We start from the raw sequence: 15,580 nt of genomic DNA, 5'->3' as shown, positions 1-15,580 counted from the left end.
TTGCGATACCAGTCACCCTTATGGGATTACTGGTATAGCTGACTTGTTTAATTGGTGTCTGTCTTGTGTATCTCTCTTTTTTTCCGTTGTTGTTGTTTTTATGGACGGTGAGTCTAATAATAAAGGCTATCTTATCTAATCAAAATGAATCCACTGTGTTTTACAGCCCATTTAATTGGTTATATGTGGGTAAAATGCTCTCCTTTCCAGCTTTTGTCCCTGGAAACACAGTTCCCCGGCCAAAGTGACCCACTGTTTGTTTAGGAGACAAAGAACTTTACTAAGGTGGCTGTTTATGGCAAAGTCTTGGCAAAATGGCAGGGTTGATCCTGAAAGCTCACTGGACTGTGCCATGATGCCACTTTTCCTTAACTGAGCCCTAGAGGTATACAACCCACAGCTGAGTGGGCAATTGAACTCTCTGTGCCTGTCCAGATGTTGGCCTAATTTACTACGACTAGCAGCGTATGTGGCCCATTTACATGTCCTCACACCCAGTGTGTGGCTGCATGTGTACAATGTAAGCCTCTACCTCAGGTGCTCCAGCTTCTGCCCCACTGACATCCCACAATTCTTTATTTTTTAAATTATTTTTTAGCAAAAAGCCGCAAGAACTTAGGACAGCCCAGTTTAAATGTGCTTAATGTTCCAGTGCACTGTGATGAGAAAAGACGGAAAACACATTGAAATCTAGGGTAATATTTTTAGTTTTCCAGTTTAGGTGTTCAACACCAACACAACAATATTCTATATCCTAAGGATAAGGTTTGGCTTATCACATAATTCAGTGTCATGCCAATGCCAGTGCGCTTGTGAACAAAGTGGAGCATATAGCAGCTGAAGAGCAAGATATTTCACTCAGAAGTTAGAGAAAAGCAAAATAGAGATAAAAGGAGAGTGGATATTGGACTTCAGTTCATCAGGTGGACACAGACACAACTCCAGACAAATGATATTGTTGCTCCACAACTGGTGGAGGTTTAACTAAGCAACTGTTTGCTAACAAGTTTGCTGTGATCTAGTTAAAAGATGATCATATATTTTTTTCCTCTTCTGATCATATGTTTGTTATGAGGGCACATGTGCTGGTTGGCCTGTTGGCACCTCTGCCACAGTCTGTGGCACCGGGCCAGTTTTAGACACCTCTGCAGTTGGCAGCAACCAGATGTGGCGTGTTTGAAGACAGATGAGAGCAGCAGCCATGTGCATCTTCAGAAGAGACAGAGAAGCTATCAAGATTTCCAACAACCTGTAAAATTGAATGTGTGCCAAGTGCTATCTGTCTATCTATCTTTGAGAATGTGTAGCTATAGTTTAAGTTTACTTTTCATGTCCTTCAAAATATTTTAATACATAATTTGGTTTTGTTCAAAGTATATGAGGAACTTTGTAGGTGGTGGATATTTCAAACCCTCCTATTTATCATCCTGGATATGCTGTTAATCATTTGCCAGTTATACATCTCACTGACTTGTTTTTTTTTCTCTGTCTGTGATAATAACTCCCTGATAATCAGTGACTATGATCTTAGTTCAGGGTTGAAGTAATCGAAGATGACAGTAATCCCCCATCCACCGTGATTTAAATTTGCTCTATCCTTAATGAGACATGCTCTGCATGCACGCAGTGACACGGCGTTATTACCACTGGAAAAGAAAAGCACCTCACTTCCTACAGAGATGATTGAAGTGATACACTACTGGAGACATCTGTTCACTTTAATTTTATGTGATCAGAAAAATTACAGAAGGGTTTAAACTACATGGAGATAATTTCCTTTTTTTTTTTAAATGTGTAAAGCTTTTTGATCTACCACATGTGACTGTTAGATGTTACTGTGATTTAAGTATAAATCAAAATCAGTATCTCATAGCAATGTGTAAAAAACCTGGAGGTAAGAGAACTGGAGGAAAGTAAATGCTATGTCGCAGTGATAGGCATCTCAAAAGCCAAAAGCGGTATTTTCCAGCTTTACTCTGAATTTATAAAGAAGCTGTACTTAAATGTATTTGTGTATAAATGCACTTTGAGGTATGTATACAAAATATCATCAAATAACATGAGAACAACAATTTAAGGGTGCCAGACACGGCAAGCTTTATTAACACAGCAAAAACAAAAAAGTAAATTTTCCAAAATAGATTTTAACCAAATTAAAACAAACTTATCAATAAAAAAGGCAAAAATAGCTACCAAATAAATATTCACATGAACAATATTTTCATGAGATATCTTTGAAGATGTCTTACAATGATTATAAAACAAGAGACAGTATGTACAATCATACAACTGTAATAGGACATGCTTAGGAGTTTGACTGCACCATTTTACCACACACTGACTACAACACAAAGGCTGCATATTACTGTAACTGCCATGGTCTGTGAGTCACCCATCTATCCCATCATCAGAAGCTCCCTAAAAAAATATCAAGAAATGTTTTTTAACAAGCCTGGCAATAAACGCATAACGGGATATGGATTATGAATGTTGGGATGTCTGCTTGTGAGCCAACCCTCTCTCTGTCCACACACTCAACCCAAGAACTGGTCTCTGTTTCATACTAAATGCTAAATTGTTGCTAGGCAATGCCTAGGAATTTGGTGTGGGAACATGAATTAGAAGTCTTTGTGCAATTCACCCCTTTAAGTTCCTTTGACGAACGGGGGCAGTCCACAGCTCCATAAAGACGCTACAACCATCTCAGAGAGAAATTTCTAAAACACTGGGACTCACATCATGCTTTGAATACCAGAAAAAAGAAAAAAGAAAATACACATCAACCAAATAAACAAATAATGGAAAAATAGCTTTGGACAGGGCCAGCCTGTGCATTTTAATTACTTGTTCTCCTCACAGGATTTCCTTCCCCCCCCCACACACTAGCCCTTTTCACAAGATGATTGTTAAACTTTTGATGTAGATTTCCAATTTTAAAAGCATAAACTGCACAGTCAACCCACTCACACAGCAGCTTATTTAAGTCCTACTGCCACAATGCTTTCTTATTATGATTATGTAAAATTGACACTAAAGTCTAGCGTCTCCAACTCAAAGAGCGTTGTTCCCTCTTGATCACAAACTTTCCATTTCATATCAGGACATCGTCATTGGTTATTCTATATACCAGTGGCTACTTACACGGAGGAGGAGGGCCAAACACATATCAGCAGCCTCTTTGTACAGCAGAGATGGTTTCAGTCCATAACAAGGATGTCCATGGAGCGCTTATAGCATGACAGAAATCACAAAGCTGCATTTTTATTGCCGCACAGGTTAGCTTGCATCACAAGCACTTAAATCATTATTGCTTTATGGTTAGAAGCACAGAGATCAATGCTGCACACACACATAACCATTAAGCCAAAGATTTAAGCTGAGAAAAGGGTATTATTTTTACTTCGTAGTCATTGTAACCTACAGTAAGTGCTGCTAATTAGAGGCAGATTATAAAGAGTGTACAAGACATAAACTAGAGTCACCTTGGAAGAGTAGAGTTAGGTTGGGGGTGCTACATTGGATTGTTGCAAATGAGAGAAATCCACAGGCATATTACAGTAGTCAAAAAATCTCAATGACTTCCGGGAAAATTATATGAAAGGCATTTTTCAAAACTGCAGAACGCAATGCTACAAATCTTTTCTAAAGAATATTTAAAACTTGACTTAGGTAGGCATTATATGCTTTTAAATATGCCACATAACACTTTGAGTGGCATCAATAACCAGCCACAGCTTAATAAATAACACTCAACAGCTTGGCATCAAACTGTCATGCTTTTTATATAAAAGCATCTTTTCTCATCCATTAAAATGTTACTGTCCCATCACCAAAATAGTATTTTAAAATAGACTCCAGCTGTGACAGGAGAGACATCGGAAGCCCAACTACACTTCTTTTTTTTTTTTGCATGTCCACATTTTTGTTGATTTGTACACACAGAGCCTCTTCAGGCTCCTCCACTGAAAGCTTGTGGAGCAACGCTGTCCAGAGCTACACAACCATGCATCAACAATCCATGCAGGTTGAATTAGTCTAGACTGCTGTCTGCACAGCAGCCTGCACTCACGGCTCTTATCCCTGCTCTCATCACCGATGAGACAATGAAAACCGCTCTATATATGTAATAGCTCTTCACTGTGGTTTGTCCCACTACTCCTTTTACTTTCTGCTTTCAAAGGCCTAAATGGGGACACCAGCAATGCCATTTCACACCTCACATACACACCTTACTAAGAGGGATGTACAGGATGTTGCTAATTTCTGACTGTTTCATGCTAGAATTGTTTTTTTACTTATACCAATTGAATTGTCTGAGAGGCTTTTAATTCACAAGATTAATCGTCACATGTTGCACATTTCCAATTTGGACAAAATCAACATGTGCCTAGAGATAGTAAAATCAGACAAATGTAACACCATTGTAGTTGCATACCGTTTACAGGCGAAAAAACGAGCTTGATGATCAAACCTGGACTGATGTTGTTTTTTCGAAAGCAAGATAAACAGTAGTGGAGAAAGAAGGGTGTGCGCTAAAAGGTTCAGGAGCAAGTGGACAGCAAAGTGTCCACCTCTTCTGAGGGGTGTTTGGTTTCTGGGGGGGTGAGGGAAGGATTCAGCAGGAAGCCCTGATAAAACCATCGTGCCCACCCCCCCTTCCCCGAGACCAAAGTGGCAGGGGCTGGGAGTTGCATGTGAGGACTATAACCCAAGAGGTCTCCACTCACATGACCGAGCAACTCTTGGCCTTCTCCTTCTTGAAGGTGGAGGAAAGCAAATCAGACTTGCTGGGCAGGTGGAGAAGTCTTTTGGAGAGGCGGCGGGTGGGGCTGGGCTTTGGGAGAGGCTGCAGCTTGTTGATGCAGGCCATTGCTGCCGTGCGGAACACGCTGTGGATGCTTTTCTCCGAGGTAAACGCTGAACACTCCAGGTAGGCCTCTGCACCCAGCTGCTTGGCCATAGCAGAACCCTGCAATACAAGTGATGAGTGATGAAGCGTGCTGTTAAAAAAGTCCACATAATAATAATAATACATGTTTATTATATCCTATTTGCACCACGGTCACCATGTAGTGTGGAGTTCAGGAGGAAATTCCCCCTGGAAGCTCATGAAATGGCTGTAAAATCAAAAATGAAGGAGGATGCCATGAACTCTTCTAGGTGACAATAGATGACTCTTTTTATTGTTGACCCCTTTGTCATAATAAAAAAGACAAAATATATGAATTACTGATGATTATAGTTTAACAACTTCCATTGTAATCCTAATGTTTTTCAAGCAATAAATAAGTACTATTACCAAAATTATTTTGAAAAACTTGAAAATGCCAGCCACAATAATTCTAACAGCTACAGTGGAAGTGTACTGATTTGCAAGGTGTGATGTATGTATCAATATTAAAATGTCTACTGATTATTGTGAAATGTATTTTTTCCCATACCACACAACCCTGACATAAAATAAATCAACAAAAAAAAAGGTTTAGTAACTGCACTAAGTAAGTGTTGTTGTCATACAAGTTTTTGCTATTGGTTTTATTCCAGCATTGACTGCTGACAAACTGTTACGTCTTTTGTCTCACCTGCTCATAGGTGATAGGAGTCTGTTTCTGATTGGACAGTTCCATCAGCGTGCAGACATCTGTGCGCAGGTCGGTCTTACAGCCAATGAGCAAGATCCGTGTGCTCGGACAGAAGTCCAGGATCTCAGTTTTCCACTGTGGACAAAGAAGGTCAGTCAGTTCAGTGGATCCATTTTATCAAAGTGGACAGTCTAGAATAACCTGTAGATATACGTATATTACACAGTCTTACGGTATATTTAATGAAAATAAGCTATTGAAAGAAATTGCAATGTGAAAATGGGGTACAAAAGAGAACTAGGACTTTACAGGGAAGTACTGAAGCGCTTACCTTCTTCAGACTGCTGTCCACAGTGTCAGGACGGCTGATGTCAAAACACAGCAAAACTGCATCTGAGTCACTGTAGCACAGGGGCCTCACATTATCGTAGTATGGAGAACCTTAGAAGGTAGAAAACAGAATTGTTAATGTGATGTGAATAAAAGACAAACAATGAAAACCCACACAGGCATCTCTGATTTTAAGTAATTCCATGTGACAATTTTGACTTCAGTTAATCCCATTTTGTTAGTAAGGACTAGAAGGAGAATGAATATTGTGCTGAATTTTATTTTTTCTATTGCTGATTTGTGACATTTCAGAGGAATCTTGCACAGCCACCATTTTTAAATATTGGTCCTCATCTTCATGATGAAATGGTAACACACTTGTATGTTCCATACTTTGTAGATATCAAAATTCCTCTAGAGATGCTCTTGTTCCTGAATGTTTGATGGAAAAGGGCCTTTTGATATTTTAAACTTTGGTCTGCAATTCTGAGGTGCACACTTTTCTGTTGTCACATTAAAAGGCATATTTTTATATCAAAAGGTACAAGGGTCTAGGCTAAATTAGCTTTGTAAAATGTTTAAGAGTAGATTATTTGAGCCAATTATGAATTTATTTAAGTGGAGATTGTTTCAGGAATCAATTGCCAACTGACAGTTGGTCTCAGAGAGAGAGAGAGAGAGAGAGAGAGAGAGAGAGAGAGAGAGAGAGAGAGAGAGAGAATACAGCTGCAGGGATTATGTGCAATCGCTATCACTGGTCCTGCTGAGCCTCACTTTGCTCTCCCTGAAATGGCTCTTTTCCTTGCTCCTATATCCTCTGCTGGCATTTCAGAGGGAGTGAAGATGACAATCAAGCCCTAAATCCTCATTGATCTTCTCTTGCAGTAGATTACGCAAGGTGAACGGTTGGGCTCGGGGCAGGCAGACGCTCCCACTCATGCTCAGAATCCTTAAGTAAACCACCCGCCCCCCCAAAAAAAATCCTCTGCTCGGCACGCAATACCTTCAGTCCCTCTGTTACCACAGCAACAGCCTTGGAATCCACCATCTACATCAGGCATTCCTCCCACCTCTCCATAAAGACTTAACTGCCAATCAATCATTTTACACCGCAAACTGCCCACCCACCTACTGCTGGGGACATTCCTCTTCTCTGCAATAGAGTTGGGGACCACAGACATATATCCAAAACACACAAAGACACACAATGCAACACCACACCTTATGACAAATACACTCACTATTTAAATTTGGCAGCAGCCAGAGGTATGTGATCAGATGAAACAAAAGAGGAGCAGCTCAACGGGATTAACATGTTTACTTTAGGCTCCATGCGAATCCCAAAAGGGATTTGGTGTTCCTCTTATAGCTACAGATAACAAAAACAGTCTGTGTAATCACACATTAGATATTGCACAACCTTCTTAATTGATTTGCAGTGACGAAAACAATGCATTAGAAGAAAACATATGAAAAACCACACACACAACATGGATGTGTGCATACAGATCAGTTCCATGAATACTTAATGATTTTCCACATTATCAAAGGGTAAAACTGAATTTGCCAGCTGCCGGGCATTGTGAGTGGAATAATGACAAGCTGCAATGAAATTCCTCAGGGCTCAATGTCCTGAAGAAAGTAAACATCACAGCAAAGGAACTAAATATTTTTACAAAGAAGACAGACATTGCCACCTTAAGAATGCAAATTACATTATTGCCCTAACACCATTTACATCTAGAGCTAGAGTAGAAAAGCCACGCTCATCTGTGAGACAACTTTGGGGTTGCTGACTGTGAAAATTGACACATTAAAATCTGAACAATTAGCACCACTGGGATGATGAGTCTGTGCCTATGTGTGTGTGTGTGTGTGTGTGTGTGTGTGTGTGTGTGTGTGTGTGTGTGTGTGTGTGTGTATGTGTATGTGTATGTGTGTGTGTGTGTGTGTGTGTGTGGTGACTCTCATAGGAGAGTCAGAAGCAGGGCGCTCATAAATCTTCCCAATCTCAAAGGGGGTATCACACAGCCAGGAACCTGGGTGTGATTCTGCATTAAATGACCACTGATCTAAATGCTTCAATCAATTTCTTTCCTCCACAGAATTGATTTTTTCTTTTATTTTGGACAAAGGATGCATGACTCAGTCGGATTATTCATCCTATCTTCAAAAAATAAAATTGTAAATATTAGTTTTTGAAGCTCCACAGCTTGCTGTTTGGGCTCAGTAGCAGCCTTGGCAGCACTCTCCCGACACTCCAGGACCTAGTTTCAAATCCTGGAAGAAATAGCCATTTCTATTGTGGCAGGAAAAAGACAGGAGGAAGAGAGCAGGGAAAGCAGGAGTGTAGCCTAGTGAGGGAGATCACAAAGCGCCCTCCTATGCCATTAATCCTTCACCCCCTGCAGTCTGATATCAGAGTACCAGTCTCTGTCTCTTTCCCTCCCTTGCCTCCTTCTCTCCATTGCAACAACCCAAAGAAATGTCTTGGATAGATCAATACACATGCAAACAAAGCATGCTCCAAATGTTCCTTTTCTTTCTTTTTCTCAACAGCATGCCTCAACAACAGATGGAGAGTTTCTGAGGCATAAAAGATGGAGTGCGGCTGACTAACTGGGAAATGGAAGAAAAAGAAAAGAGCATCTCCAAATTCCTGCGGCTGAGCTCAACTCCATCCGTTTTGATGGTGCAGTGCCCAGAGCTAAGTGTTGAGGTGGAAATTGGGCCAGAGCAGAAGTAGGCTTCGCAGGCCGAGACGAAGGGCCTTGTGTTGGAGCGTACAGGTGGGGGAGGGGAGAATCTGCTTTTTCTGTGTGTGCATGAGGAAGAATGTATTTTTTTGCATGTGTGCTAAAACATCTGAGCAACCTAGCCCGTCTTTCTCATTAGCCCAATTCTCATTCTGCTACAGTGAGAATGCAGGGGTCAGACAGATTAATGATCCAGTGATGGGATGACTCACAGATTTGGGGCTGAGAGTTGCCCTGCCCCTCCACCCACACTCAGCCGACTGGGATCTGTGCTGCTGCAGCAGCTGATAACTACAAACTACACAGCCAGGCCGAAAAACATAATGCATTGCGTCAGATAGTTGTTCCCTGGTTTCACATGCCAGAGCCAGTCAGAGTCACTGCTGGAGACCCCTGCAGGGAGAGAGAGGACGTCTCTTTGTTCCTGAGCATCACCACGTCTGAGCTGTTAACAAGCTTTACTTTGTAAATTGACACTGTCAAAGCTCATCACACTCTGGATGTTGAGGTTGACTGAAACAACAGATGGTTTAAAAAATGTAAAGCCTTGCTGTGCACTGACCAAAAAAAAAAAGAGTATTTTGCTAGTAATATTTCACAAAGTCAGAGTCTCAGAGGTGAATATTGTTAGTATACTGTAGTTCAAATGTTAATGATAATAACAATCAATTCCCCCAACCTTTTAAAATTCATCTGCATGGAATAGTAGTGCATTTTAATATTTTTTATTCTAATTAAAAACTGAACTGGTGCAGAACCCATAAGTCATTGAAGTGATTTGATGCATCCATTAATCATTTAAGTGATTTATATTGTAAAAATAACCAATAATATAGTTATAGCCCTAAAACAGACTAAACCCTAAAGAATGACTGAAAGCTGAGAGACCATTAGAAATGAAACATATGTATATATACACAAACATACTGTACACTATAATATATATGTACATACTGTGCATATATACACATACATACTGTATGCATCAGTCGTTTGTAATTTCTATTCTAGGATTTAACTGTTAATAGACAATAAACATGGTAATAGCTTTATCCATTAACATGATTATTGTCTATTAACAATGCCTGTCTTTTTTGTTTCATCAGCGTAAATGGATATTGGGGTCGTTACAAATCAATCTCATTAATTTATCTTACAATAAATTATTGCACATACAGTATCTTCTGAAACTCAAAGGCTTTTTCAGCAAGATCATTTAAGTTGAAATAAATTACCCACTAACACCATACCAAGAAGAGTTACAGACACTGTATGGTGTTCATCTCTCTCGCGCCTGCACGTCCAATCAGACCAGGCTGATTAAAAGCAGTGGATTGATTTTTTCTGTAAATCCATGGCAGGTCTGGGAGAAGGAGCTGCCTGCCATGTGGAGCTGGTGATGAGGTCAGTCCAATCAATGAGAAGTCGGGATAATGAGGAGACCCTCTCAGTGTGGTGGGGCCACAGCGGCACAATTAGAGCAAATTACAGTGAGAAGAAGAAACTGTGTGGTGTGACCAACAAACAGCCGCTCTGTCTGTCGTCCATCACCAAGAGCCTAAGATACATGAGAGTCATAACAAATGACGGCGAGGAGGGGGTTATATAAGTTCTCCTCTCTCAGTGGAACATAGAGTAGAGTGAAAATCCAGTCTTTAAATCCAACCTAAAGCCTTTTGCAACTAAGAAATATTTACATCACCATGAATAACTTTCTGGATGCCTTTTGTATCCAATTTAATCTGTTAATTTATAACGGTATCTAAGGCACGTGTACTGTATTACCATTGTTCCTGGTGATGCAGATTAGCCAGAAACTAACAATTTTGGATTGTGCATGGATATCAACAAAGCGACAAAGAAAGGGGTTAACATAGCAAAAAAAGGGTTGAAAAAATGAAAGGTAGGCAGGAAATATGTGTAAATAGGAACGGAAAAGCCGCATATACAAATGAAAAGATGAAGAAGAAAGTAAAGAAAGAGAGAGAGGAAAAAAAGAGAAAGCATGTTGAATTCATTGGTTCAGTCAGAAGGGGTGGCCCAGTGGACCTATTCAGAGTCTTAATCCCCTGAATCATGCTGTTCTAGTGGGTGACCCGCAGCAGCATATGGAGGCAAATGCAGGTCACCAGAGTTTCAGAGCTGCCTCCTGTTTGTCTGCTCCAGAAAACCTTCCTGCTCAACAGGATGTCTCTCTGTGCAGTGTGCATCATCCCCCGGCACCAGGCCCACTCCTGCTGGCCAGACCAAAGGTCCACAGTTTGGGATTAAAAAACAGGATTTGGTCTGGGGAGGGAATTACACTCAATTTTTTCCTGTTGCTGCTTTTGGATAATGTGGGGTTAAAAAAAAAAAAACAGTGAGAACACAGTACTGCACCATCCTACACAAGTTGGTCTATACACGTAAGGACAAAAACACACAAACGCATGAGCCAATTTGCTCAGCCACTTTGACGTGGGGATAAATCCGGCACAAGTGTGGATGGAGAGGAATGTGGGCTGGAGGGAGAAACCATTGTGCAATGAGCATGAACAGAATCAAACAGGTGCTCCAGACCTGTGTTCATATAGTATCCAGGTCAACACACTAAACAGCAGATCCTGGGGGAGATCCACCACACTGACACATTGACCCGCTTTTTTACACTTAGTGTAAATGAACATGGTCAGCAACAACGAGTGAAGTGGAATAATCCCTGTCACTCTGCCTAGTTTCCAATGAAACATATTAGGCAGAAAAATGTACTTCTGTTAATATTTTATCCTGCCATGTGCAAAGAAAACGCATCAGGTGACATAAGAGGAAATTTAATCAGTTGTAATTTAGAGATTTGAAAGATTAAGGAGCAGCTGCAGTTCAACAAGTGCACATTTTGGCATCAACGATGGATGAAAACAAAGTGTACCCTACATGCGCATTAGCCTTTATGTATATAAACAACACCTTCATGTTATTGCCTTCATACCAAGATGGACAAAACCACGACATATCTTGCTCCCAAAAGAAGAATATCATTCTAAGACGCAGCTCTTCAAGCTATAATCAGACACTTTTTACATTTACAGCGCATTGTCTAATATTCAGCTTCACTTCACTGCAGTCAGAATGTCAGGACAAGATAGGCCGGACATACAGAAAAAAAAGATTATCAGATCAGTTACCTGAAGTGTCCCACAGACTTAGCTCCACTCGCTGCTCCTCCAGCTCCAGACAGGCTGTGTAGTTTTCAAATACCGTGGGCACGTAGGTCTGGGAAGCAATTAGCAACATGGTGCCATTAGTGGGGAGGTGTCAGTCAGGCAGCTACAGGTAGTGGAATCTAATTAGTGCAACTCCGAAACACGCACTAAGGAGTCAATTAAATAAGCCTTATAGCCTTTAATAAGATGTTGTTTCTCCTCAATCTAAATGACTTTCGAATCCATCAATCACATGAATCAATGCAGCTGCAAAAATTATCCAACACATATAACACGAATCAAATAAATAAATAAATGCGTAGGGAATACATTTACATGAATCATGCGATAAAAAGGCTAGTGCATCTAAAATTATTACGGTAATTCCAAACTAAATAAACCAAGAGCACGTTTTTTTTATGAAATGCGCAAGAAAACTGACTGCAACATGCGCATCGTTTTTTTTTCTGCCACATTTAATCATTTAAAGACAAGTTAACACTCTGATTATCAACATAAACACACAAGTTTAAAATGCATACATGTTTAGTTCATTTTACACAAACACGGGCCACATTAGAAGATACCTCTGGATAGCAGTCCTTCGCCAGGACTTGCAACATCGCCGTTTTTCCGCATTGAACGTCTCCCACAAGAACCAGTTTACATCTCACCACCAGCGGCTGTGTATTTCTCCTTTCCTTCATGGTGTTAGTGATGGCCCAGTGTTTGTTGCAGAAAATGTAAAAATAAAACAAAAATCAGAAGCAGAACAACCCAGAAATCTTCCCAGTGTGCTCGAGCGTCCCGGTGCCTGGTTCACGGAGGATGTTCGCAGTTGATGTGATTGAATTTGCCACTGCGGCTCCTTATACAGGCGAGCAGCAGCCAATAGGAGCTCACCATTCCACAGGCTTTCTAACATCCCTGTGCTGCACTCAGTGATGTTCTCAGATAGCGAAGACAAGCTATTTTGTCAAGGATGATAAAACAACGGCGTTTTTCTTCTTCTTCTTCTTCTTATTTGTTTATTGTATTTTTTTAACGATGTTGTTTAGAATACTGTGCAAGCTTACATTGTAAGAGAAGTTTGATGTTCCCCTGCTAACTAAATCTTAATTATAATAAAGTAATTTCTGTTTTAAACGGCAAACTGTTTTAACTTGGTTAGTACACAGTTAGCCAGTCACTGCAGACTCGTGTTTTGTCACCTTGATGGATCAGATTGACATGACTGGCTGGATCAATAGCACAGCACTGGCTGAGGACAGTGGGACTGATAGACCAATCCACAGTGGACTAATTAGTTTACTTTAATCTGAACTACAGTGGTCAAGCCACTTTTATCTAAACAACTCAGATTCTTCTTTTTGAACATTTTTCACCATCTTCCACAGCTGGTCTGACATTCCCTGAATCAGATTTAGCACAGTGTGTGGAAGGTGGTCCGTTTGGCTCTGGAATGTGGCAATTTAGCACTGAATCTTTTGAACAATTTGATTTATCATAAGTAGCTGACTTCTTCTTCAATCCTTACTGGTTTCCAGTCTCTCTGACAGGATTGTAAAACAAATAGATATGATTTTAAGAATGTGTCAGTGAATGTTAGCTGATCAAAAGGCAGTGTGACCTGTGTCAGGGTTGAGCACAGTGTGATACCAACATGTCGACAGTGGGACGGTGTGAGGCCCCCTGATAGGTGCCAGTTATTGGCTGCCCACAGGGTCGAGTCAGAGGTGCTTCCCTCTCACTTGTGCTGATCAAACCCCTAGAGACAGACAGAGAAACTGACTTTCACACCCTGAAGGTTATTATTGTGTGGAAACCATGTATCATTGTTAGGAAAGGGAGAATTAAAAGATAAGAGTCAATTAGCTACCTTCCCCTGCGTCTGGCAGCCACAGCTAATTTACTTACTGTTGCCAATCAGAGCCCTTGCTGGTTAGCAATTTGCCTTTGTTCACAAACATTCAACTCTGATTGGTGGGGATTGTGTCCGCAAGATGAGGAGAAAATGTTTTGAATTGCTGTTAGCGTTTCATTTCCATTAACAACAACATTTGACCGAGTGCACTTTCTCTTTTTATTCAAGGTATGAGAAGCACAGGGAAACATAATTTTTACATAGTTGTAACATGGTAACATTATTATCATTATAGCATGCTGATGAATGAAAAGGAATTGCGTTCAGTTTCAGAACTCTTTTTGTAAATATATGGATTGAGCTTATACGTTTCCACATGCTACTTCTTTGTTGTTTCAAACTAGGCTAGCACTTGGTTGGAAACTGATTCACTTTAATTCATCAAATAAAACATGATTCCATGGAAGTCATTCAGTTATCTTTTGGTAAGGCCTTAATCCTTTTCCAACGTAGGGGCCAGAGTTAGATGGCTTTACCCTTTATATTATGCCAGGAGTATAATGTAGAAGAAATAATAATTCTGACAATATTATTTTATAATATTCCAAAACCAAGAACTGCGATGTGAACGTGAAGGATGAAGCATTGATGCCGATATTTGATTTGATTGATATTTGATGATAGTGTTGGTAATTATCCTCAACAATGTCAGAGTGACAGCCGTCAATACACAGTAAACAGTCAAAAACGGAGTCACTGTCTTTCTCACAAAATTCTGAGATGGTTAGAATGTGAACTCATCAGCAGATGGTGTTGTAACCCAGGATTTCTAGCACGACTTTCCCATATGATATTCTAGACTTAGACATGTAGCAGCAATTTAGAACAATTTATGTAAGATCAAGTAAAGAGGGAAGTGATATTGTAGGTTACCAATCAAAGAAATGTAGTTTTACAAGTACAGGACAGATGGTTAATGATGATCATGCCCAAGTAGAGTAAGAACACAGATCTCTGCAGGAAATAGAGCACAAGCTGAATCTGAATGATTGGCATAAAGGCAGTTATGAGTTACTTGAACAAATTGATGTACAATGACTCATAAAAAAAGCATGTGTGGATTAAAGAGACTTGGGACATAGCACAGGTACCCTGTTCTCCTATGTGTTGGTTTATCTCTGACCTCTCCTAATCACATACATTTGCTAGCTGTGCAGAGCCAAAACAACATCCCGGCTAAGCTTTGCTATGGCCAAACGTTTACGAACACTCCAAACATTACACCCATTTTAATGTTAAACATCTCAATCCAAACACAGGGGCATTACAGCCTTCATTCTTCTAAGGTCTACCAAATGATTTTGAATCCTGACAGCAGGGATTTGCTCCATTCAGTCACAAGAGCCTGAATGAGGTCGGGCACTGTTGCTGAGCAATAACACCTGGCTCACAGTCAGCGTTCCAGTTCATCCCAAAGGTGTTGGATGGGGTTGAACTCAGGGATCTGTGCAGTGTTCTTCCACACCAAAATGGGAAGAAAAGAAAATGATAGACCTGGCTTTGCACATGAGGGCACTGTCACATTCAAACAGGAAAGGGACCCTTAACAAAGTTTTTCAATTGAAACATATTAATGTCTAAAATTTTTGTGTATGCTGTTTTATTGAGATTTATCTTAATTGGAAATTAAAAGAGGCTAAATCAAACAGTATCACATATACAGCACCAGAACAAAAGTACAGACCTTTGTAAACCACCAGATAGCGGGACACACTAAAAGGGTAATTTCACCCAAATTACAAACATATGGCCATACATGTAAATACATACAGTATATATATATATATATATATATATATATATATA

At 40.2% G+C, this 15,580-nt stretch overlaps 1 protein-coding gene and 1 long non-coding RNA gene across 2 annotated transcripts in view; one reads left to right on the top strand and one right to left on the bottom strand.

Moving 5' to 3' along the window:
* Positions 1 to 2,439: 2,439 nt before the first annotated feature.
* Positions 2,440 to 12,712, bottom strand: rnd1b (Rho family GTPase 1b). The gene is made up of 5 exons (XM_032520861.1): positions 12,438 to 12,712; positions 11,833 to 11,920; positions 5,914 to 6,023; positions 5,583 to 5,717; positions 2,440 to 4,969 (listed from the first exon to the last, which is right to left on the bottom strand). The coding sequence occupies exons 1-5, from the start codon at positions 12,555 to 12,557 to the stop codon at positions 4,724 to 4,726; spliced, it is 699 nt and encodes a 232-aa protein (XP_032376752.1). The 5' UTR covers positions 12,558 to 12,712; the 3' UTR covers positions 2,440 to 4,723.
* LOC116692512 (uncharacterized) overlaps positions 6,282 to 15,580 on the top strand; it is an 18,542-nt gene continuing 9,243 nt past the window's right edge. The window contains exon 1 of the long non-coding RNA XR_004332718.1: positions 6,282 to 6,292. This is a non-coding gene — a long non-coding RNA (uncharacterized LOC116692512). The remainder of the gene's footprint in view (positions 6,293 to 15,580) is intronic.

Source organism: Etheostoma spectabile, chromosome 7 (genome assembly GCF_008692095.1).
Source record: "Etheostoma spectabile isolate EspeVRDwgs_2016 chromosome 7, UIUC_Espe_1.0, whole genome shotgun sequence".
In the NCBI taxonomy this organism is placed as follows: Eukaryota; Metazoa; Chordata; class Actinopteri; order Perciformes; family Percidae; genus Etheostoma; species Etheostoma spectabile.
Note: the sequence above shows the minus strand (reverse complement) of the source record. Positions and strands in the feature narration are given on the sequence as shown.